The 26,106-nt window shown below is 42.2% G+C and overlaps 1 protein-coding gene across 5 annotated transcripts in view; it reads left to right on the top strand.

Annotated features, from left to right (window-relative positions):
- LOC137342691 (receptor-type tyrosine-protein phosphatase U-like) overlaps positions 1-26,106 on the top strand; it is a 767,577-nt gene that overhangs the window by 682,454 nt on the left and 59,017 nt on the right. For 3 of the 5 annotated variants that reach the window (XM_068006795.1, XM_068006793.1, XM_068006791.1), the window contains 4 exons: positions 4,572-4,674; positions 8,271-8,544; positions 12,928-12,964; positions 18,008-18,149. In XM_068006795.1, the coding sequence (XP_067862896.1) occupies positions 4,572-4,674; positions 8,271-8,544; positions 12,928-12,964; positions 18,008-18,149 (556 nt within the window). The remainder of the gene's footprint in view (positions 1-4,571; positions 4,675-8,270; positions 8,545-12,927; positions 12,965-18,007; positions 18,150-26,106) is intronic. The other 2 variants (XM_068006794.1, XM_068006792.1) reach the window with 1 other exon arrangement.

Below are 26,106 nucleotides of genomic sequence, written 5' to 3'. Positions count from 1 at the left end.
GATATGAGTTTTTTTTTTCAATTTCTATTTCATTTTCATTTTTTTCTTCTTGCCTTTTGTTTACCTTAGTTGTCGCTCTTCTCTTCCCTCTATAGGTTGTAAGAAAGTCAGTGTCCTACAGATGGGGGCAGGGCTTACCCATGCACTCTATAACCTGCAGTGATTATAGACCATTTTCACCCTTGCTTGCTAAGGTATATGGCTAAACTCGACCGCCATTAGTATGAAACTAACACTCAGGCCCGGAGAGGAAGTATTGCATGTGGTGTTCGTGTATCGCTGCATTTGTAATGTTAGCTTTAGTATGTGAAGCCAAGTACACTTAATGAGCCCAGAGACAACTCTGCCACATGCAGACAGTCAGTCAGTTTATTTCTCTTTTTTTAAACCTGATTTGACTCTAATTCACCCTATTTCCTTCTCCGTCGTTCCTCTGTTTCTTTCCCAATCCTTAAATCTCATTGGTTGAGGAGATACACTGTTGGTCCCGTCGTTCACCAAGGTCACAGATGCCCCATTATCAGCTCGCACTTCCAGCAACTGGAGTGCAAAAAATTTTCAAGCTGAAGGATGAGGGGAAAAAGTCTAACTAACAGGGCATGCCTCGAGATGCCCCACTCCAGCAAATTCTGTATTGTCCGTAGTTGGTGTCATAGCTGGCAATATCCAGGAAGCTGAATGTATATTTATTTATCTGTTTATTATCCTAGAGCTTGTGCATTCACTGCAGGTACTACACCCCATGAGCACCCTGGGAAAACTTGGTTTGAAGATTAATAAATCCAAATGTGCAAAATGTTTACTATTATTAATAATTGTGTGTAGCAGAAAGACATGTCTAACATGCCGATTTGGCGTTTAAAGGAACCAAAAATCACTTTTATATGGCTGATAATTTTTTGAATATTTTCTTAATGGTGTTTTCTTCAGACAGTAACATTTTGGGATACAGTACATGAGTAATTTGAGACATGACTTATGGTAAGTGTAGCATGCTTGGGAGGAACAGGTGACTTTGGACATGTGGATCCCAAAGCTTTCCCCTAATTGGGTCATGTCTGGGTCTGTTGTAGACTAATTGGTAGAGATTATCCAGGTGGGACACGCTTGATGAACCAGGTGGGCTTCTATTGTCCTTTTTAGTATGTTCTTAAGTATCTTACAAATGCAAAAATGGAAACAGCGAAGGCTGCAGTGCAAACGAGAAAGGCACCTCGTGGTAGGGTATCTGGGCTACCACAACTTGTATGGAGACTGTTAAGGCTAAGAGAAACAGATTCCATAGGACCTTTTGGAGACAAAAACCACTTCTAATAATTTCCCAAGCCAAGCTCCAGCATTAGGCACAGGCACGATGGGCCGAATGGCCTCCTTTTGTGTTGCATCATTCTATCTATTAAAAACAGGCTCTGAAAACCAAAGGGACCTTTTCTGTCCAAAAAACAAATGTCAGGAGGATTCTAAACGTCTCTGGCACAAATCTGCAAGGATCAGTCTAGGACAAACAAATGGTACAAGAACATTATATACTCTTAGCTAGAGTGCTGAGTCAGACGCCACAAAAGCTGAGCTCTTTAAATATTATCTCCACATTAAATCAGAACTTTAATGAATTGAAAACTGATGGGAAAGAGAAGTTGATAACCACATTGAAACAAAACTAGAAGTGTTCCAACCACCGGATACGCCTTGGGCAAGCAACAAGTCAGATGTTTTACTAGACAGTGATATTATTATCATGGCCCAGTCAATCACTGTTGCAGAAATCTAGCCTAGGTAAAGGAGGATAGATGGGAAAGTACCAGGATAAGATGGTATTGCAAACTGTGCAACGCTTCTGATGAAATGATGGCCGTGTTGCTTGACTCTAGTGTTGGGCTGTTTTCCTGGCTCTTGGAAGTTGGCAGTGGTGACAATGATCCATACGCCAGGGGATTCAAGTGGTCCGAACATCCACCTCCCCATTAGACTATTGAGCAGTGTGGGAAAGTGTTGTTTTTTATTACCTCTAATACTACCTCAAACACGCCAGATCTGTAGTCTGGTGGATACTGATTTCAAGTAAGTTTAAAGCACGAGTGATAACCCGATTTGACTGTCAGAGCATATCCTGCACAGTTTCAATGAAAATGAGTGCACCGTGATGTAGCTACTGAATTCAGAAAAGGCCTTTGACAAGGTTTGGCTTAATGATTTAAAGTATTTTGCCGCGTTTGACATCCCTGGTGAACAGAGCCATTTGCATATCCAGTTTTCTGATGGAGTGCACAATTGGTGTCAGAGTTGGAACTACAATTCCTACCAAGTTTTGTCCAAATTCTGCAGGCTCAGTCCTTAATCCACTCCTATTCCTGATCTGACATTCCAATATCTGAGCAAAGACTTATAAACTGTATCAGACAAAGTCCAAAGTCCCTTGAAGATTTAGAGCTGTGGCCATGCAGTAGAGAATACAGTACTTCTGGAAGATCACAGTACATGCTCATTTCTAAAAGAACAGGATGTGAAGATAAAACTGTCATCAAAGTAGAATAAAATAAGCTGAGATCAAAAGTTCCTGGGGATAAACTTACAGAGGAACATGACTTGGATGATGAATAGTGCTGTTGTTGCCAGGGCATCAGTTAGGCCGGATCAGGTCTGGACACTCCATGGAAAGAAGCATGGCATCAGTGCAAAGGAATTTGGGCCAGGCAGTCAGCTCGCCGTGTCTGATTTTCCACCCATGCTGACCGCTGCACCAAAATTCCTAATAAGTTCTCCCATTGCTTGAAGCTGGCGCCAGGAATGCTGATTCATAAAATTAGTCCTGGATTTGCACATGGTTTATGCCACTCAAACCACCAGAGAAAGACTCCTGCAACTCTGATAGAGGAACCTATATAAGGCAAAAAAATAATCCACCCCGATCATGTGGGTACAGTAGCCTCATGGTTATAGTACTGGACTAGAAACCCAGAGATCCTGAGTTCAGAATCCCACCATTACACAAAATTGAATTCAATTGTAATATGTGAGCCGGCACCCAGAAAAAATTACCATGAAAGCTGCTGGATTGTTGAAAAAAACCTAGCTGATTCACTAATGTTCTTCAGGGATGGGAACCTACCCAGTCTGGTCTACATGTGACTCCTGTCCTACACTATGTGGCTGACTGTTAATGTCTTCTGGCCAATAAGGTTGGGCAATAAAAATGCTGCCTTGCCCACATCCCAAGAGCAAATTTAAAAAATGCTATTAAGTGGAAGAACAGAACACAGCGCAATATGTAAAACCATACTGACTATGGGTTTATAGTAAGGATACTCCTGGGATACAGCAAATAATATATATTCTTGCTGCAAACCCTATCTATCCATTTCAGCTTGTAAAATGAAAGTACTAGAGAGGGATGGGATCTGGAGTATAGGAGCATTTTGGATGGGGATCTGGGAGCTAGGGAGTGGCCTGGGTATGAGAATACAGGAGAAGGGTGTTATAAATTGAATAGCCAGGTGGTGAAGGATAGAAAAGGTCTTCAGTTGCTTCCAAGCTTTTATTCACAGAGGTCCACATTACACCCGAGATCAGCTCTCTTATAAATGGATACGAGAGTTCACAATTGATATCCACCACCTGAATACAATTAACACTAAATGATATAAATCACATGGATACAATTAATAAAGGGGGTCCTTGAGGGGGCAGGGTCTGTCGGTATTGAGGAAGCCCAGGAGAATATGATCTGACCTCCACCTTTCAGCCCTCAACCACTCCCCATTCACGTTCCTGAACCCCGTACACTAGACTACTGCACCGACCACCGCATCCAAATTTCCAACATGCATTCTGATTTTGTGAAACTCAGCAACCAAGTGCTTATGGCTAGTCACATCCTGAGGTCAAGAGAGCATTTTCTGATGCCGGGAAATTTCCTGTGAGACCAGTGGGAACTGACTGGTTTTCTTTTGTTTTTTTTTAAAAGTGTGACACAGAGATCTGTATGGGCGATGAAGTGTAACGGACCCAGCTCAAAACTTACACACCAAACCACATGGGGGTGAGGTTGTAGCTTGAGCTCAGCATTTTCCTTTTCTAATAATGAAAATAAATTCAATAACTAATGGCTGCACATCATGAGATGGACACACAGCCGAATAAATAGACTGTTAGCTTTTTGTTTTTAAAAAAAAAGACTTTTTGGTGATCTATTCACGGGTCATAAATTTCCGGATATGCCACTCAAAAACTCCACTATCTGTTCTAAAAGCAGCCAGGTGGTAACCGTTCTTACTCATCTAGTGTATGCTGTGCGATTCGGTCATTTGTGGTTCGGACATTCTCTTCAAACTAATTGTCAATGAAAAAACTCCTTGCAATATTTAGCCCTGGTTATGCCACTTCCATGAAATATGCAAAATGCTTGAATGAAATTGGTGTTACATCGGGTCTGGTCTGCAACTTGTTAATAATGTTCTAACCTCAATCGCTTCTGGGCACTTTTTTAGATCAGTCTTTGGGTTATTTCTGTCCCCGGTTAAAATGGTTGATCATATCTCTGAATTTTCTCACCCCCCCCTCCACCCCCGCAGCTCCCTCCTTCGATTACGGTGACATTGCCTCTCCACTGGACGAAACGGACACCACCATCACCGTCCAGCTGAAGCCTGCTGAAGGCCGGGGCGCTCCCGTCAGGTGAGATTTCCTGGCAATGAAGCAAGAGACTGCGGAGAGGGAAGAGACCATCAGTCATTCCACACCCGCAGTGAGCCATGCAACTCTGTGCAGATTACAGTCGTGAAGATCTATGAATGTTGGGGAAGCTGAATATCTTTAGTCTTTGATTTCTCACTGGGAGACTTCAGTGAGATCAGTGAGGGAAGAAATAGAAAGATAATATTGAATTAGCATAACACACAGCATCAGATATCACACTGAGCAAGACTGTGGTAGCAACAGCAGCATATTGTGCAAAACAAAGATAAATGTTTATTGTACCGTGTTGGATGAAGATTTTTTGGCTGCAGTTTTGGGCAGGCTGCATTATTTCCGGCGTGCTGAAGCTCTCCTTCATTTACCTACCCAACCGGCAGCATTCCCCATCAGGTGCCAAATGAGTGGCCGATAATTTATTCATCTTCTGAATTGTGCCTCTCTGTTGGCTCCACTGAGGTACAGGAGAATCACTAACACAAATCCTGGCTCTCCACGGCCCATCACCTTGGTGCCAGCAATGCTGTGCTGGTGGGCTACGGAAGTGCCTATTGTTACAGTAATAAAAATCACTGGGCCTTACCACTTAATGCAGAAGGAGGCCCCATTCAGTGAGCGTGGGCACAGTGACTGAGTAGAATTTGCCAGCCACTGTAGTGGGTTTTGCTTAATCCAGGTCGTGGTCATATTTAGTTAAACTGTTTGCCAATGATTCCACAGAATTCTGAAATGAACGTGACCTAAAGTGGGAACAATTAGAGCTGACTCCTTAAAAAAAAAATAATCCAATTGGAGTTGGCTACTGATTCCCAGTTGAATTTTCAACCAAGAATAATTTGACGCATGATCCACTTGTACATACATTGGTGGAGGGGGGGGGGGGGGAGATTTTCACTGGTCACTATCCATAGCAACATTGTAAACACGTTCAAATGGTTCATGTCCAAAATTTCACTATACATAGCAACCAGAGCAATTCTTCTCCTCACCTCCTCCATCTTGAATTCTTTCTTCAGGATTAACTTTTTGTTTACACTTACGTTATTGCCCGACATGTCGGCCAACCATTTTCACAGAGGCTGTGTCCAATTATCTCTTTATAGTCTGTAATGGCAGTTCTGCATCAGGATTTTTAAAAAAACCAACAAGATTACAGTATGTTATTCAAGAGCACGGGGAATTAAGATGCGAGTCTTTTGCTCAGGGCATTTCTGTAATCCGACTTCGTAACACTTCCAAAAGGTGCCATTAAGCAGCTGTTACATAAAAGAGGAGAGTTGCAATTTTTAAAAAAATCTTCTTTGTCAGTTTAGTTCAGTAAGAGATGATCAAGTTGAACGACTGGGCCCATTACAGAGAGTAACACATATAAATGTGATTTTCAGTGAGATGGGAGGATCAGTTTGAGATGGAGTAGATTAGGTGGCGCAGTCTGTTGACGTAAATAGCACAACTCAGGGACGTGACTTACGCTTAACGTAACAGACTGTCCGCAGGTCTGACTTTGGCGATGGCGCGTTAAGGTAAATAAAGTGGCGTTGCACCCTGAGGTGCTAGGACCCAGCTGAAGGATTGGTTTAGCCTGGCACCCTGAGGACAACAATGCTAACGGTTGGTGATGATGCCGCTTGCTGCCATTTTCTCAGTGTGGGGACAGTTTCCACTTGCTGGCCTGTCCCCAACCATCGTGGAAAGCCCAGTGGCCAGACTTCCGACCTTCAAACAGTTATGCAAGGACTGTTTTTTTTTTAATGTGTTAGTACCGATGTTGTGAAATTCGCCTCACCTTATAAAAGCAGCAAGGTCCACCACTTTAAGAGCCCCGGCATATTACAGCTTCCACCTGATACAATTCGTGATACAAGCACTGTATTAGGCCGCTGCTGAATTATCCTCACTGCAAAAATTGCCCTGAACTCAGCGTTTCGCACATAAGGATATGGCGTGAAAGTGAATCCGCCACACTGCTGTGGGGTGTATCCTGCGACTGGGATTGAAGCATTCGCTAGGGGAGCTTTGAGCACTTTTGTATCGGAGGAGTGTGGCTGATGAGAAACATGTGATTCTCCTGCTGTCGGCTCCTAAATAAAAATGATCTAGCCTTCCTTACTTATTGTGGGTCTAGTGAACCGCTGTCGCATTCACTGGCACTTTTTCTGGCCTGCTAGGCACTCGGAGCCTGTTTTGTATGCCATGACATTAATAACACCAGAATGCCAAAAGCAGCTCAGTTAAAGTGTTTGGTTGGTGTGGAAGCCTGTAATGACACCATTACACGGCCCACGGGCACCGAACAATGGGTCTATGTATTCCCAATCTGCTTCCTACCCATCCGCGGTGGGCAGTGTTGGGTGGGCGATATAAACGGGATGGCAGAGCATGGATATCAGTGCAGCATCGCTGTCCCAAAACTGGCTAAATGCTCAGCAGTGAGGTAACGTTGCCTTCAGAATCACTCCCAACTCCCGTCCAACTCTTTGATATAAAGTTCTGGAAGCTTTAAAAACGCAGTTTGATTCTCCAACAGAGTTATTCAGTACAAAAAGAATATAATTTGATCTTAATGAGATTTCCAACGTATTTTATGTGAGACTTGGCACAGATGATGGTCCCTTTGGGGTTTTCCCCTCACTGTTCACTGCCTCCCACAATGGCACACTTCAGTGAAGAGTAGCAGTGCTATTAGTAGATTAATCCTTGCAGTGTTGAAGCTGGTGGTGGTAGGGGCTCAAAAGTAAATGAGATAACGTTGCTGCCTCCAGAGGTGCCACAACTCCAGCTGAAGAGGTTGCTTTGCCCAGTATCTCTGGACACAGCACAGCATGGTAGCAGATTACATGCAGAGGTAGAGGCTACAATTTCTTCTTTATGGGGAATTTCAGGTGTAAACTCATGTCCTACCATGGTGGCATACTGGACTTCAACTTCTTGCCATTGTGGGCCATCTTAAAACCTCAAAACTTTTCTCACTTTTCTGGTGAATATTGCATTGGGAAATAGAACACTTTCTCATGTTGGGCACCAGTTCTCAGCATCAAGCATTTTCCAGGTCATGGGTAGTGTGAGGAGATGTAAGGGGGTTATTTTTAACTTCACTGTCTGGGCAGTAATCTGGCGGAGCAGATCGCCCACCCGTGGTGGAACCCGCCATGGTTGAAAATGACTCTTGTCGGGCGACGCTGACCCCACTCCACTCCTAAGCCGCAACCTGAGAACAGCACTGCGTATTAACACCAGAGACGTTTTCTACTTTTCGCATCAGTTATTCTGTGGTCTCCCAGAGTGAAGTTGCCAATTTAGTGCTGAATTATGGACCCACATCCATTCGATCTGCCCAAACTCATCTCACATAGGACTCCGACACCTAACAGAAATTGCCCTTTCACTGGAAGATTTCAGATCCCAGAGGTGAAAGGTCAGAGTCTAATCCGCTTGTACTACATAGTCCCTCTTTCAAATGTATTTTTCATAAACTCATATTACAAAATGAAGTTGTAGCACTTTTTATTCTAATTGTTTCAAATTGAAATGCTACATTATCAATTGTCAATTTCAATTGCTGTTCTTGGTGTTTAAAGTGTTTACCAGGTTGTTGTGGAAGAGGAGAGGCTACGTAAAGTGAAGCGAGAAGCCGGACCGCAGGAGTGCTTTCCTCTCCCCATTACACACGAGGACGCTGCGACTGAAGGCTCACCACACTACTACAGTGCAGAGCTCCCTCCCAGCAGCCTCCCAGCGCCCATGCCTTTCACCGTCGGAGACAACAACACCTACAATGGCTACTGGAATGCACCACTGGAACCCAAGAAGGGCTACAACATCTACATTCAGGCTATGAGCAACTTCAAAGAGGTTCGTAGACAGTGATTATGACTACCACTAACCACTAAATTCCCACCAGTCAGCTCAGCAGTGACCATGGGGCCAAATGAATTCACTCCACTATTGTCGGTCCTAAACTAGCTCGGCCGCTTCAACCATCTGTACCTCTGACAAGTCATTCTTGACATTGTCTATCCCGCACTTCTTTTGTCTTCCTCGTTCCATGTACCTCTGTGTGCAGGGCCACGAAAGGTACTCTAGCTGCTTCCATTTTTGAAACATAGCCAAATCATCACAGTCGCCTTTCTTGGACCTTCTGTATAAGCGTTGCTTCATGTCCAAGCCATGTTCTTATTAATAATTAAATAGTGATTAATAAAGGACATTAGCGAGCTAGGGGAGTGGGTAACATTACAGCAACCCACCCTGGGGTTCAAGCGAAGCCATAAACCACAAGAGCAAAGGTGTCGTAATTTATCGTTGTTGCTCTGAACTCTCAGTTGTTAAATGCAATTGCCCAGTGTAGAACTGAGCCACACATGACCAAACAGTTCACAGGTTCAATACCTGATCCCAGCAGAGATAGCTAATCTCAACCAATACAGCAGTGGGGATGCTACCTCTGGCCTCGGAGCAATGGGGGAGTGGGGGGGATGGAAATCAGCTAAGGTTCTGTTCTTGCTCACTGCCCAGTGACGCGTGTTGGAAAGTGAGGGTTCATTGGGTGAGGGAAGGATTAGGTTCGGCAGTGGTAGCCCTCCCCCCACTGCCCCCATGATATAATAGCCTGCTGACACTCAATGTTGAGGCTCACGCATGAAAAATGCCACAAGGCTGCTGACCCCCATGGCACCGTACGCCAGCAGGGGTGACTGGTTATTGGTGAGGAGGAAAGCGGAGTTGAGGTCAAAGATCAGCCATGATCTTATTGAATGGCGGAGCAGGCTCGAGGGGCCGTATTGCCTACTCCTGCTCCTAATTCTCATGTTCTTAAGATTGGAGGGGGGGGACATTTTTTAATGAAAGAAGGAGCCGCTTTTCCTCTACACGCACTTGTTCGCAGGGAGCCTGTTACAAGGTTGCAATCCTCCATTTAAATTGATGGGTGGAAAATCGGGCTCCATAATCGTGCGATTTTCTACATCCAGGGGATCCTCTCCATCAATGAAGAAAGACGAAAATCTGTATTTTATTTACATAAAAACAAATACACACAATAAAAATATCAAAAGATTGGAAGATAACTAAAGTGAACGGCAAATTTCTGGATGTTGTGATTCACTTGTACATGTGCCACATGACTCCCACTGGAGCAACGTTGTACCACCCCTAGGACTGGTCTCCACATGCTAAAGACCCCACGTGCATAAACCAGCCCAAAACAGGTTGCATGTTTCCCAATTCCAGGTCTGCTGGCCCCTTAAAATGCTGTATACCTATGGCATTAAGTACCAGATACTAACCACAAGCACTTCAGTCTATGATGCTGCCTGAGCCTCTTCAGTACGTTGCTGTCTTGTGACCTTCTTCACCGCATCCGTGGTTTTATATTTATAGGTCTAATTGCACACAGACAAAGAAAAACAAATTTCAAAAATCAAGACGGCAGCAAATCCACAATATTTCTGAAGGGGGAGAAATAAAGTCTTTAAAAATACCAGTAGCACTGCCACCGAGATGGACATGTAAATTGTAAAGCTAATCTGTTTGTGTCACCCTGCTGATTGCATACATACAAATCTACTAACCAGTCCCTACATGCAGTAAATCACTGCGTACCCCCCAGCCAGCTGTACACTGTGTGCAGATTGCAGGTCATAACAAATATATGAATGTCAGTAAAACTGAATATCTTCAGTCTTCAGTTTCTCACCAGGGGACTTTATTAAAACCAATGAGGGAGGAAGTACAAATATGATGCTGAATTAGCATAATGTCCAGGATCGGTTGGGGTAAGTGACGTTCTCACACCTCACTGTTCCAGACTTATTAATAGCCATCTGTACGATAGCAAAAGTCCCAGATCTTGTTAAGCCCTGTTTATGATTTCAGATCCCTTGAGATCGCAGTCCATTTCGGTCAGGATAAACAAAATCAAATCTAGTCCCCAAGGGTCTATCCTGGAGCCTGCCATGAGTCAGTGTTTGAGCAGTGTGGTATTAAATTGTGTCCTGATGCATGGGCTGAATTCTGATGTCCATTTGAGATTAACAGGAAACTTGCTTCAAGTAGTGTTGATTTTCTATTTCTCAGCCTCAGATGGGGCAGTGTAAATATCTATTACATGCAGATGGGCCTTTGTAAATACCTATTTCATGCAAATGGGACATTGTAAATACCTGTTGCATGCAGATAGGGCAGTGTAAATACCTATTACATGCAGGTGGGACATTGTAAATAACTATTACATGCAGGTGGGACATTGTAAATAACTATTACATGCAGGTGGGACATTGTAAATATCTATTACATGCGGATGGTGCAGCCTGGGCCCCAGGTGTGGTCTACATCTACTAGTGACGTGACTAGTTTGCCAGCTTCCACTCACTGTCACGGCCACCAATGCTCCATTGACCTGATTCCAGACTGGGGATGTGGGACTTCCAGGCCTGAGAGTCTTTGTCCAGCCACACCCCCTCCGAAGCTCCTAGGTTTCGTTTGGGGCTGGCGGAGGCTGTGCCTCTTACGAGGCCGCACAGAAACTTGTGCAAACCTGGGACCCGGTGTATCTGTGTCCCCACCTAACTTACAGCCGTGCTGCCGCGCTCCCACCAGAGCTACGGCAGGAGCGCACAGGAAGGGCCATGGATTTTTGGCCTAACTATTCTGATCTGACGTCCATTAATGTGCACCTTCCGACAGGGGTTACTGGACAGGAATGTTGGCTGATTATTTTCCTTCCATAGCAGAGGTTCATAGAGGCTGATTGTAGTGACTCACTGCCACACCAGACAGTGCCCTAATGCACCAGGCAATTGGGGAGTTATGTTCCAGCTGTAACAATAACATAAGACACTGCTACTTGAGCAAGCCTATTGAAACTGCTATGGGACTGTCTCAAAAAAATGTTTTGGTCCTAGCACAAACCTGTTGAGGCAATGAGTGCTCACAGTCCCTTCCATTTGGGTTGTATTAAAATCGCCATCAAATCCACAGTCAGAATTCTTATGCAGTAAGCTGAAGGTTCAACATGATATACAGGTTTGATCCCTGATCTGTACTGATTTCGGCCAGGCCATCAGTTGGAGCACTCGAATGGACCTCAACCCTTTTGGACCAGGCAGTGGAAAAAAAGGCAGCCAGGTTTTCCACTCCTGATCACCATCTATTGCCATGACTCCCTGCTGGAATGTGTGCGTGTGTGTCTGTCTGTCTCTGGACAACAGGTGACAGCTGCATCCAGCTTGACTGTGATGCACCTGACAGGTGGAATAACCTGCTTTTTTAAAAAAAATTCATTTTCAGGCTGAGGGCATCGCTGGCAATGCTGGCATTTATTGCCCATCCCTAGTTGCTCTGAGAAGGTGGTGGTGGGCCTTTTTTTCTTTGAAACATTGCAAATTAACAGTCCAATGGAAGGCTAACTTGTGAGGCCATTTCAGAGGGCAGTTAAGAGTCAAACACATTGGTGTGGGACTGGAGTCGCATATAGCCAGGCCGGGTAAAGACGTCAGGCTTCCTTCCCTAAAGGACATCGGTGAACCAGTTGGGCGTCTAGATTCATGGATGACAAACAGCCACTGGTGTGAGGTACCAGAGTAAGGCTAGTGCCCATGGAAACTAACGCCAGGGAAAGAAAGAAGGAAAGAACTCGAATTTATATAGCGCCTTTCAAAACATCAGGAGCTTCCAAAGCGCTTTACAGCCAGTGAAGTACTTTTTGAAGTGTAGTCACCATTGTCATGTAATGGAAGGAATCAAAAACTGCTGGAGAGGAGCAGGGAACTTTAAAAAAAATAGTTTACTTTTGGAGTTTGACCCCCATGGAAGTAACAGTAACTCTAAACGGTGGTAGAGGTGAAGTAAGACATGGTAATGTGTAATTTTTTGAAAACATATATTAAATAGTTGTACCTTGTTGGCTTCAAAGTAGAGTTTGAAATTACAGTGTATGGCCACAGGAAAAATTGAAGAGATTATTGTTTTGAAATATGTTCACCTCATTTGTTTGGTGGCATTTGAATATTAAGGTCATTATATAGGAGAGAAAAAGGTTTATTTTGTATTCTACTCACCAGAATATAATCGTTTGCTAGACCCTTAAGCTATAAATATTCACTGTGTCTCACTGCAACGCGCAGAGAATTATTACACTGCCACTGAGCATATTTTACTTTAATAGTTACAGTGACAAATCTAAAATGAAGTTTTTTTTTACTGAGAACTTTTTTTTTAAACATATATTACATGCAGGAAACAAAGACAAACTGCGTACTAATAGCCAAAAAAGGTAAGGTCATTTGTCAATGGTCATTGCTCTCTTGTGTTCCGATGTTTTGCTATTAATAATATGTCTGTGTGTTGTTGCTGAATGTTGCATTGGCTAATTTATTTTAATGTATTAAAGCAAATTTATCTACATGCAGAAACAGTGTTTCAGCTTTCCTTTTGGTCAATAAACACTGATGTACAAACGGGTTGATTAAATAATGAGCCATAGAACATGGTAATTCAACCCGGAGCGTTTAAGCTTCCTGCTCATTTTTTTTTGCTTTCCCCCTCATTCCCCCCACTCCAAGTGTAATAAAATACTAACATGTTAAAGAAACTCATTAGTGCCTTTGATTTCTCACAGAATAAATCCATGTAATTGTATTAAATTATCGAGGAAAGCTTGAAGTTTCCATTGGTTTATTTGCTGTGCATTGCCAAAGCTTCCTCTTTTAATGAGTTTTCACACATGAGATCTGGTTCTGTCATTTTAATAAGATATGACTATTTTAAAAATGGGTAGGCTAGAAGGGAAAAATGTAATCATTTCTCCCCATTCCCAGATTAATAAAATATTGTGTGTATCCCTCAAGCTATCTGCTTATTTTAGGACATCTCTTTGCTGTAGGCACCTATACTACATTTTGCATTGTTTGGCCTGGGTTTAGGCTGCATCCTTTTGATTTATTTTTTTTCTGAGCCTTTTTTTCTTTCTCACATTAAAATTGATGAGCTAAAGATTGCGCAAAAAGACACCACCTATTGGCTGGCCGTGTAGCGCTAGGGAAGACTGATGTGGATAGATCTGTGCTTGGATTAGAGCAGAGTGGGGGTCTGAAGGGCAAAATGGGCAGGAGGCAGGAGGGAGGAGAGATAAGACAGAGACAATGTCTATACGTCTTGCATGGTGATTGTGTTTGTGGATTATTTTAGTCTTCAGTGCATTGGTGACATTCTAAAGAGAAAATCGAGCTTCCTGTTTATAATTCTTAAAGCGCCAACATAGCAGAGATGAATGTTTGGGGGGGGGTGGGGGGATGGGAGAGGGAAGGGAGGGGGGGTGGTTCCAGGCTCAGCTTCAAAGAGTCCGACCTTCAAACGCTCTGGTGCTGAATCTAAAACCAGCGTATGGGTGTTAAAATGGCAGTTGCACAAGTCAAAATGGGAGGATGGGACTGTTGTTGGAAAATCATGTTGAATAACTAGGGAGGTAGATAGGGCTATAAACTAAATAAAGCGGGGGGAAGGGAGGGTCCCAGTGGAGAGAAATCTAGAACGCTAAAGAGAAAAGACGAGAAAGCAGCGCAGGAAAGTGATTGGGGTAAGGATAACCAGATTGTGTCAGGAAGGGACAGAGCGTACAAACAAAAGAGTGCACCAACAAATAGGGTCCAGGTAAGAAAAAATGGTAATAAAATAAATAGGGCCATAGTACAAAAAAATGTTAAGATGTCTAAAAATGTTAAGACAAATCTAAAGGCACTGTATCTGAATGCACAAAGCATTCGTAATAAGGTAGACAAATTAACAGCGCAAATAGATGTAAACGGATACGATATAATTGCAATTACAGAGACATGGCTGCAGGGTGACCAAGGCTGGGAGCTGAATATCCAAGGGTATTCGATATTTAGGAAGGACAGGCAAAAAGGAAAAGGAGGTGGGGTGGTGTTGTTAGTAAAGGATGAAATCAGAGCAATAGTGAGAGAGGATATTGGCTCAGAAAATCAAGATGTAGAATCAGTCTGGGTGGAGTTAAGAAGTACCAAGGGGCAGAAAACACTGGTGGGAGTTCTCTATAGGCCTCCAAACAGTAGTGGTAATGTAGGGGATGGGATCAAACAGGAAATTAGAGATGCATGTAACAAGGGTACGACAGTAATAATGGGTGACTTTAATCTACATATAGACCGGCCAAACAAAATTAGCAATAATACTGTGGAGGATGAATTCCTGGAGTGTGTACAAGATGTTTTTTTTAGACCAGTACGTTGAGGAGCCAAATAGGAACAGGCTAGCCTAGGTTGGGTATTGTGCAATGAGAAGGGGTTAATTAATAATATTGTTGTGCGGGGTCCTTTAGGAAAGAGTGACCATAACATGTTGGAATTCTCCATTAAAATGGAAAGTGAAGTAGTCCAATCCGAAACTAGGGTCCTAAATCTAAACAAAGGAAACTACAAAGGTATGAGGAGTGAGTTGGCTATGTTAGATTGGGAAACGTCATTAAAAGGCATGACGATGGATCGGCAATGGCTAACACCTAAAGAATGACTGCATGAATTGCAACTGTTATACATTCCTTTCTGGCGCAAAAACACAAAAGGAAAAGTGGCCCAACCATGGCTAACAAAAGAAATTAAGGATAGTATTAGATCCAAAGAGGAGTCATAAAAAGCTGCCAGAAAAAGTAGCAAGCCTGAGGATTGGGAGCAGTTTAGAATTCAGCAAAAAAGGACCAAGAGATTGATTAAGAGGGGAAAAATAGAGTATGAGAGTAAACTTGCAAGGGACATAAAAGTGGATTGTAAAAGCTTCTACAAGTATGTAAAAAGAAAAAGATTAGTGAAGATAAATGTTAGGCCCCTTACAGTCAGAAATGGGAGAATTTATAATGGGGAACAAGGAAATGGCAGAACAATTAAACAAATACTTTGGTCCTGTCTTCATGAAAGAGAACACAAATGACTTCCCAGAAATGCTAGGGAACCAAGGGTCTAGTGAGAAGGAGGAATTAAAGGAAATTAGTATTAATTAAAAAAAATAGTGCTGGAGAAATTAATGAGACTGAAAGCCAATAAGTCCCCAGGGCCTGATAATCTGCATCCCAGAGTACTAAAAGAGGTAGCCATGAAAATAGTGGATGCATTGGTTGTCATCTTCCAAAATTCTATAGATTATGGAACAGTTCCTGCAGATTGGAGGGTGGCAAATGTAACCCCACTATTTAAAAAAGGAGGGAGAGAGAAGACAGGGAACTACAGATCGGTTAGCCTAACATCAGTAGTCGGGAAAATGCTAGAGTCTATTATAAAGGATGTGATAACAGGACACTTAGAAAATATCAATGGAATTAGACAAAGTCAACATGGATTTATGAAAGGGAAATCGTGTTTGATAAACTTACTGGAGTTTTTTGAGGATGTAACTGGTAGAATAGATAAGGGAGAACCAGTGGATGTGGTTTATTTGGATTTTCAGAAGGCCTTTGATAAAGTCCCACATAAGAGGTTAGTGAGCAAAATTAAAGCACATGGGATTGGCTGTAATATATTGGCATGGATTGAAAATTGGTTAACAGACAGGAAACAGAGAGTAGGAATAAACGGGTCTTTTTCCGGGTGCCAGGCAGTGACTAGTGGGGTCCCGCAGGGATCAGTGCTTGGGCCCCAGCTATTCACAATATATATCAATGACTTGGATGAGGGAACCAAATGTAATATTTCCAAGTTTGCTGTTGACACAAAACTAGGTAAGATCGTGAGTTGTGAGGAGGATGCAAAGAAGCTTCAAGGCGATTTAGACAAGTTGAGTGAGTGGGCAAATACATGGCAGATGCAGAATAACGTGGATAAATGTGAAGTTATCCACTTCGGAAGGAAAGGCAGAGTATTGTTTAAATGGTAATAGATTGGGAAATGTTGATGTACAAAGGGACCTGGATGTCCTTGTACATCAGTCACTGAAAGCAAACATGCAGGTGCAGCATGCAGTTAGGAAGGCAAATGGTACGTTGGCCTTCATTGCAAGAGGATTTGAGTACAGGAGCAAGGATGTCTTACTGCAGTTATACAGGACCTTGGTGAGACCACACCTGGAGTATTGTGTGCAGTTTTGGTCTCCTTACCTAAGAAAGGATATACTTGCTATAGAGGGAGTGCAGCAAAGGTTCACCAGACTGATTCCTTGGATGGCAGGACTGTCGTATGAGGAGAGATTGGGTCGACTAGGCCTGTATTCACTCGAATTTAGAAGAATGAGAGGGGATCTCATTGAAACATATAAATTTCTGACAGGGCTCGACAGACTGGATGCAGGGAGGATGTTTCCCCTGGCTGGGGGGGTCCAGAACGAGGGGTCACAGTCTCAGGATACGGGGTAGGACATTTAGGACTGAGATGAGGAGAAATTTCTTCACTCAGAGGGTGGTGAACCTGTGGAATTCTCTACCACAGAAGGCTGTGGAGGCCAAGTCACTGAATATATTTAAGAAGGAGATAGATAGATTTCTAGACACAGAAGGCATCAAGGGGTTTGGGGAGAGAGCTGGAATATTGAGATCGAAGAACAGCCATGATCATATTGAATGGCAGAGCAGGAGATCACATGGTTTTGGATGTGGTGGAGTGTACAAGATATCAAAATTGTGCGGTACAGGCTGGATGCACCAAAGGGTCTTTTCCTGTCTGTCATTGCTCGTATGTTCCTATAATATTCACTGCAGCTGCCCAGCAGTCCTGTGAATAGTGCAGATGCCCCCCCCCCCACCACTTTTATGCCAATGACCTTGTCCACAGGATGTGGGTCAAGGTCAGTGCCAGGGCAGACTGGCGAGTGGAAATCTCGCCCTATCACACCTCTGGCAGCACAGCAGCCTGAGCAGAATTACCAGGCTTATTTCTCAAATACATTTTGAGGTTTGTTGTTTTGAATTACTATCAAGTGATGACTTCAAGAAAAAGATAAATCTGAAAAAGGTAAGAGTTTTAAACACATTTGTTTTTTTCATGTTTAATTACCCATTAATGCATAGATTTTGTATTTTACATAGTTCTGATTGTCTTATCAATGAATACTAATCTTTTATAGTGCACTCTCCAGCAAGTTCGATGCTGAAATAGGGGACTTTGAACAGATGAAATCTTTCAAACACCCAACTCATGTTTCATCCCGTTCTCTAATCCAGAATAGATCTTGCTGCGGACTGCACTATACACGCCTGAATAAAACGCAATCCAATTGGCATTCGTTACCTCGGTTTGATCTTCAATAAAACCATCTGAATTAAAAACATCCAATTCTACATTGTTGTCCACTTTTTGCCCCTCCCCTATTCTATCAGCAGCTGCGTGCAAGGAGAGTAAGAGAAGCCAAGAAGCTGCACAGCGTTCTGATGAAATGGGTTTGATCCTGGGTATCTGTGCTGGAAGCCTGGCAGTGCTTATCCTGATTCTTGGGGCCATCTTTGTGTTTGTCAAAAAAGGGTAAGAGATGGGCTTTCAAAATAAATCGCTGACAGAAAATGTTTCAGCAAGTCCTCACTGTCTAGCTGCTCTGTTTTAATGTCTGAAATGCAGAGTGTGTATATTCTTTGTCTAGTTTATATTCGGAATTGATGATGTAATCTCGTGAAGCAATGTTTTGGTATCCCAGGTTGTAAAGGAGATATATCTATGGAATTGTGGAGTATCTATTTTGAGCAATTTTATTGGCTCGTAGAAATCACATAACACAACAATCAACAAAAACAGATCTGTTGTATATTAAGAGCTTTGGGACATTTCTGATATGCTGATAGAGTTAGATGAAGTAAGGTGGCAGGAAGCTCATGTGGAGCATGAGTACCAGCATGAACCAGTTGGGCCGAATGGCCTGTTTCTGTGCTGTAAAATTCTATGCGACATTTTTAATGTAACTGTCATTTTCTAGCAACCTCATTGGTAAATAGTGATCACGTGACCCTTTCAACTGTCATGCTTCCTAACAATCTCATTGGTCAGTTGTAATCACATAACCATTCTGTGCTTGGCTTTTGAACAATGGCTTTTGATTGGTCCATGAGAACAATGTGACTGAAAAAAATCTCCTCTGTCAGTGGTCCACGTTATCAGCTGCTGATTGGTCTCTTGTAACCAGAGGAAGGAATGGTATCAATTTGGACTGATTTCTCAAGAAAAACCTTTCAAAAGTATCTCACCAAGATCGTAAATCAAATAAAGTGGGTGGGGAGGGTTCAACAATTTCTTCCTGTTATAAAATTGATGAGATAAATATAATAGAGACAGGGTAAGCAATGATATAAATATCAGGAAAGATATAAATATATATAGTACAATACATACAGCAAAAATATAAAAATATTGTTTTTCGCACTTTATTGGCCAGAGGAAGTTGACTAGTTTTTTTTTAAATTGTTGTTAATATTGGGCTGAAATACTTATGTCCACATGTACCATATCAAAATGACTTCATAACAAAATTTCAGTTAATCTCTTTGTGCTTTGATAACTATTAAAATACTCAATGAATGCTCTTTCTCTTCTCTGCCTGCACACTGCGTAGGAATTAGGACTCATGGCATCATCGCCTACTCTTAACTCACTCTTTCTTAAGACTTGGAAACAGTGGAACTCGTCAGTTCCCTCGGTCATGCCTCCCCAATCTGTAGGGTATTAAAATAAAAGCTTGGTGTTACTGCTTCTCTAAATGTCCCATTGTCTCATTTATAGGCCTTTGCCCTTCACATAGGAGGTCTCCATTCAAAATTCAACACCTCACATAAACATATGTGAGGCATAGACTCGAGTTCATCATGGTGTCACTGTAGATGCTCTGATGTCAAAGCAACTTACTTCTGACATCGTGAAGCAGCTATACTACATTTTGAATTTCACTACAGAACAAGGTGTCACTCCATTAGCCAGTTAATTTCACGAGCAAATTACAAAGACCTTCCTTCCGATCCAACAAGCTAGTTATTGCTCTGCTCGCCTTTGAGTCGAATTTTACAAATTCGTGGGACTCGATGAATACTACAAAGCTCCACAGTAGGAGCATGAATTTGTAAAATCCAACCTATTATGTATTCTGTCAGTCATGGACATAATTTTGTTTCTACCATCCATTTGAATAAGGACAAATTCAAAAAACTAGAGATCAATTAATTGTGATTATTAGATACATTTGAGGGACCCATCATGAGCTTCACGCTTCAGCGTCCAGGTGTAATTGGCTGCCATTTTGAAAAGCGGACATGAAATATTCAGTTCAAGGGCCGTGTTCACCCCCCCCCCAAAATGTTCCGACATTCATAAGTCAACTGGTGACTTATGAATGTCTGAACATTTGGGGGGTCTTGGCTACAAGAGTATTGAGGACAGAGAAAAAAGTTACAGTATTTTGACACGGGGACCAGGGAAGGCCCTTAACACAAATGTCTGTCCATCCCTTTTTACCACTAAGTGTTGAGAAAATATTTCAGCACTTGTTAATATCTGGAGTCTTAGTTCAGGAGCTTCTTGTCAACTTTTTTAGCGTTTCCTGCCATGTTTGCTATAATATGGCATTCTGATTCAAGACTAACGTGCATTTAATGGTGTGATGGCTCAGAGCATGTAATCCAGGTAGATACACTCCTAATTCTTTTCTATCTTTGAGTGTTGAAAGGTTCATTAACCCTAATAAACCTAATTGCCTTCTCAGTTTACCCTACAATTATTTGTACTATATATTTTTTGGACTGTATGAAATTGCTGCATTCTCTCTCCCCAGTCCATATTCTGCTGGGGACTAAGAGGGCAGACAGATGACCTACTCCCAGGGTTAGGCCAATAAGGCCACGAACAGGTTGCTAGGGAACATATGAGAACCACTCAGTACTGACTTCCTGCCCAGTTTCACTCCCTTCTGCCCCATTGCACTTAAGTTCAGCCCCGTGACTGAGATTAGAAAGTCCTCGTTGTGCGGAAGTGGGAGGAGGGTTAGAAATGAATCTTGATTGCCCACTGTTGCAGTGCTGCCTACGTTTGAACTTTTTCCTAAATGTTGAAAAGCATTTTTACCCCTCATTCTTTTTTTCAAATCTGATCTGCACGCACCTCTAAAAAGAAGCCGGAAATTGAATTGAGATATCCCTACCTGCAACTGTCTGAATCCAGCACTTTCTACTCCCACGTAATGTAAACCTCGGTGTAACATTTTCGGAATAAAATGTCAAATAAGAAACTGAGAATCTTGGCAGACACTACAACAATGCACACTGCTGGGTCAGCAGACTCACTACATCAGGCATTCTTGGCTTGGAGTTTTTCGATTCTATATTAGTGTCCTTTAAAAAAAACTTAATTGCAAGATTTTATTTTCTCAAAAATGCAATCAGCCCCATGTTTTTTTTTAAATGAAAAGATTTTAATTGCACTTTTGAGAAAAGAAAAAATTGGTGTTAATATCCAGGCATAAATGAGTACCTCATATCATAACTGGCCTAGCAGAATGTTTCCTGAATAGAAGCCAACCATTTCCTTACAGGAAAGGGGAAGAACAGAAGCACAAATCAAACTGCATCACTCTCTGGCTATTATGACTCATAGATATGAATGGGGGAACAAGGAGCATATCATTTACAAAGGAATCGGGGAGATAAATTTGCTGCCTGTTGTAGAAATGAGTCATACACACCAGAAAGGTCCCAGGCTCAATCCCCACTCCCTGTTGTGTTGGCTGATCTCAGCTGAGGCAGCAGTAGGCATTCGCCAATTGGCCAAAGCAGCCGTCGGGTAAGTAGGGGGAAAGAATCAACCAGGATCCCATTCCTAGTCAATATCCAGTGACCCCTGCTGGAAAGTGTGCGGACTTCAGGTGAGAACAGGATTTCACTTGCCTGTGATGACTCCTGTGGTTGAATAGACTGCCAGCACTCACTGTCTGTGCGTACAAATAAAGAATGGCCACTTGGGTGATTTACGGAAGGTAGTCGGTGCCCAAGGGACTATACAGCAGCAATAGTCAGCACCTTCAGGTGAGAAGAAAACAGGGAAGGACAAACAAAACAAAATGAGGGGCTCACAGGTAGCGTATAAACGACCAGCTTCACCAAGAGTTGAATTCCATCTTTTTTTAAAAATACTAAAGTGAAGAACAGTTTTTTATATACAAAAATAGAGAACTGTTACATAATACTGAAAAGTCATACAAGTGCATTATACTCAGAGTATTGATTACATTAACTCTTGGCGAGGGTAACGGGACGTAATCCAATCGTGGAGTTCAGATAATGACCGGGAGTTGTTCTTTCCCCCCCCCCCCCCCCCCCCCCCAATCTAGTGATTTCTGGGCAGGAGATGGGACAAGGACCTACTCCGTTGAATCCCCAATACTGACATTCAAAACTCCTGCCTCCGATGGGCAGCTCTTTTGAAATGATTTTCAAATGACAGAAATACATCATCCCACGTATTTTCCATTTTTTTTTTGACCGATAACAGTGCTGGACGCAAGGGACACCTGTTGGTCCCTGGCATCCGGTGTTGCTGTGGACGACAGGACAGCCATTTAAAATTTATGTGGCAATTAATTCTTGATTAGGACAAGCTGTTTCATTTGAAAAGTAGTTTTTTTTTTCCCCACACAATTCAATCCTCCAGGATCATCTTCACAACATAAGAACTAGGAGCAGAAGTAAGCCATACGGCCCCTCGAGTCTGCTTCGTCATTCAATAAGATCCTGGTTGATCTTTGACTTCAACTGGACTTTCCCACCCAATCCTCATATCGCTTGATTCTATCTCTCTCTCAGCTTGAATATACTCAATGACTCAACATCCACAGCCCTTTGGGGTAGAGAATTCCAACGATTCACAACCCTCTGAGTGAAGAAGTTCCTCCTCATCTCAGTCTTAAATGGCTGACCCCTTATCCTGAGACTATGCCCCCTAGTTCTAGACTCTCCATCCAGGGTAAAACAACCTCTCAGCATCTACCCTGCCAAGCCCACTCAAAATCTTATATGTTTCAATGAGATCACCTCTCATTCTCTGACCTCCAGAGAATATAGGCCCATTTACTCAATCTCTCATCATAGGACAACCCTGTCATTCCAGGAATCAATCTAGCGAACCTTTGTTGGACCGCCTCCTAAGGCAAGTATATCCTTCCTTAGATAAGGAGACCAAAACTGTGCACACTACTCCAGGTGTGGTCTCACCAATACAAAATCATGAAGGGTCTAGACAGAGTAGATAGAGTGAACTTTTCTCATTGGCGGAAGGGTCAAGGACCAGAGGACATAGATTTAAGGTGATTGGCAAAAGAACTAAAGGTGAGATGAGGAAGAACTTATTAACACAGCGAGTACAATTGTAGCAAGTCTTCCTTAATCTTGTATTCCAACCCCCTTGCAATAAAGGCCAACATTGCATTTGCCTTCAAAATTGCTTGCTGTACTTGCATGCTAACTTTTTGTGTTTCTTGTACCAGGACACCCAAGTCTCTCTGAATACCAACATTTAATAGTTTCTCACCATTTAAAAAATATTCTGCTTTTCTATTCTTCCGAACAAAGTGAATAACCTCACATTATACTCCATCTGGCACCTTCTTGCCCACTCCCTTAACCTGTCTATATCCTTTTGCAGACTCTGTGTCATCCTCACAGCTTACTTTCCCACCTACCTTTGTATCATCAGCAAACTTGAATACATCACACTCAGTCATTAATATAGATTGTAAATAGCTGAGGCCCAAGCACTGATCCTTGCAGCAACCCACTAGTTACAGCCTGCCAACCTGAAAATGACTTATTTATCTCTACTCTCTGTTTTCTGTCCGTTAACCAATCCTCTATCCATGCTAATATATGACCCCCAACCCCATGAACCTTATCTTGCATAACAACCTTTTATGTGGCACTTTATTGAATGCCTTTTGGAAATCCAAATAAACTATATCCACTGGTTCCCCTTTATCTACCTTGCTAGTTACATGCTCAAAGAACTCTAATAAATTTGTTAAACACGATTTAGAATCATAGAAAGGTTACAGCACGGAAGGAGGCCATTCGGCCCATCGAGTCCGCGCCGGCTCTATGCAGGAGCAATCCAGCTAGTCCCACTCCCCCGCCCTTTCCCCATAGCCCTGCAAATATTTTCCTTTCAAGTACTTATCCAGTTCCCTTTTGAAGGCCATGATTGAGTCTGCCTCCACCATCTCCTCAGGCAGTGCATTCCAGATCCTAACCACTCGCTGCGTTAATAAGTTCTTCCTCATGTCACCTTTGGTTCTTTTGCCAATCACCTTAAATCTATGTCCTCTGGTCCTTGACCCTTCCGCCAATGAGAACAGTTCTCTCTATTTACTCTGTCTAGACCCTTCATGATTTTGAATACCTCAATCGAATCCCTTTCATAAAACTATGTTGATTCTGCCTTTCATTATTAAATCACTTTCTAAGTGCCCTGTTACAACTTCCTTTATAATGGATTCCAGCATTTTCCTTACGACTGATGTCAGGCTAACTGGTCTGTGGTTCCCTGTTTTCTCTCTCCCTCCTTTCTTGAATAGTGGTGTTACATTTGCTACCTTCCAATTCTCTGGGACCGTTCTAGAATCTAGGGACTTTTGACAGATCACAATCAATGCATCCACTATCTCTGCAGCCACCTCTTTTAGAACCCTAAGATGTAGGTCATCAGGTCCAGGAAATTTGTCAGCTTTTAGTCCCATTAGTTTGTGTAGTACTTTTTCTCTACTGATATTAATTGTTTTAAGTTCCTCACTCTCATTTGCCCCTTGGTTCCCCACTATTTCTGGTATGCTTTTTGTGTCTTCTACTGTGAAGACAGATACAAAATATTTGTTTAACGTCTCTGCCATTTCATTTTTCCCCATTATAATTTCTCCTGTCTCAGCCTCTAAGGGACCAATGTTTACTTTTGCTACTCTTTTTTACATACTTGTAGAAGCTCTTACAATCTGTTTTTATATTTCTTGCTAGCTTACTTTCATTCTATTTTCTCCCTGTTTAATCAATTTTTTGGTCATCCTTGAGTTAATTTACGATGATGTATAAAGAGGCCAGTTTCAAGTTCCAATGAAACAATATTCAAGTCCTTTATCAGCGTGATATTTTCCAAGGGCCTTGAAGCAAAACAGTGACAGTCTCAAGGATATCACTAATTAACGAACCACAATCAAAACTACAGATTCAAAGGACTTTGATTCCCACAGAATGGTAGATATGAAGATAATTATCTGGTTAAGAATGGAATTGTAGGTTATAAGGATCAGTTCTGACGTAGACAATCAAATACTTTATGGAATACAACAGTTGCTGAGTTCTGAAGCTAGGGAAATGTCAACTGTGAAATTCAACTGGTCAGGGCTGAATAATGTAAGTTCTAATGCTAGGTAGATATCCTGGAGTTCTGCTAGATTACCTTATGGATCACAGAGAAACTTTATACCACTTGATCATCTTATGTATGGTTAGGCACCTCCTCAGGAGATAGTGGGTTAGGTACAGTCCATGGTAGAGCAAATTGTATCTGGTCTGTGCAAAGAATAAGCTTGCTGGGCTAAACGGCCTTTTCTCATTTCATATTATCTTGTGCAACAAATCAGATAAGTGCGGCAAATGAAAGGCAACATCTCAAATTGGCCACATCAACAAAGCCTGTGACTTTTTTGGAAGAAAACGCAAGAAAATATCCAAGAATCTTCCCATAGCTACACGAGGGCAAAATCACAGACCATTCCAATAGAGAAGGTTCTCAAACTTGTTCAATAGATCTATTGTATCTTTGTTTTGGTTTTATCCTTGAGAAAGAAACTGGGATCATTAACAAAAACTGACTTTTTAAATTTACATGCAGCGTTTAGATAACTTTTCTCTAATCCTCTGGATTATATGGGCAACTGTGATGTATCATGTTTACAATTTACAATTTGGAAAAAAACATTGACTGCATTTTTACAACATGCCTACTAAGAGTGGCTGAGATGAGAAAAAGTTATTTTGACTTTATTAATCCATAGAGTTACATAGAGTGTACAGCACCGAAACAGGCCATTTGGCCCAACAGGTCCATGCCGGTGTTTATGCTCCACACGAGCCTCCTCCCACCCTACTTCATCTAACCCTATCATCTAACCCTATCATCATATCCTTCTATTCCTTTTACCCTCGTGTTTATCTAGCTTCCCCTTAAATGCATCTGTGCTAGTCATCTCAACTACTCCTTGTGGTAGCGAGTTCCACATTCTAACCACTCTCTGGGTAAAGAAGTTTCTTCTGAATTCTCCACTGGATTAATTAGCGACTGTCTTACATTTCTGGCCCCTAGTTCTGGTCTACCCCGCAAGTGGAAATATCTTCTCTACATCTAACCTATCAAACCCTTTCATAATCTTAAAGACCTCTATCAGGTCACGTCTCAATCTTCTCTT

The sequence above is a fragment of the Heptranchias perlo genome, chromosome 26 (genome assembly GCF_035084215.1).
Source record: "Heptranchias perlo isolate sHepPer1 chromosome 26, sHepPer1.hap1, whole genome shotgun sequence".
In the NCBI taxonomy this organism is placed as follows: Eukaryota; Metazoa; Chordata; class Chondrichthyes; order Hexanchiformes; family Hexanchidae; genus Heptranchias; species Heptranchias perlo.
The sequence above is the reverse complement of the archived record's forward strand: the minus strand, read 5'-3'. Positions and strand labels throughout refer to the sequence as shown.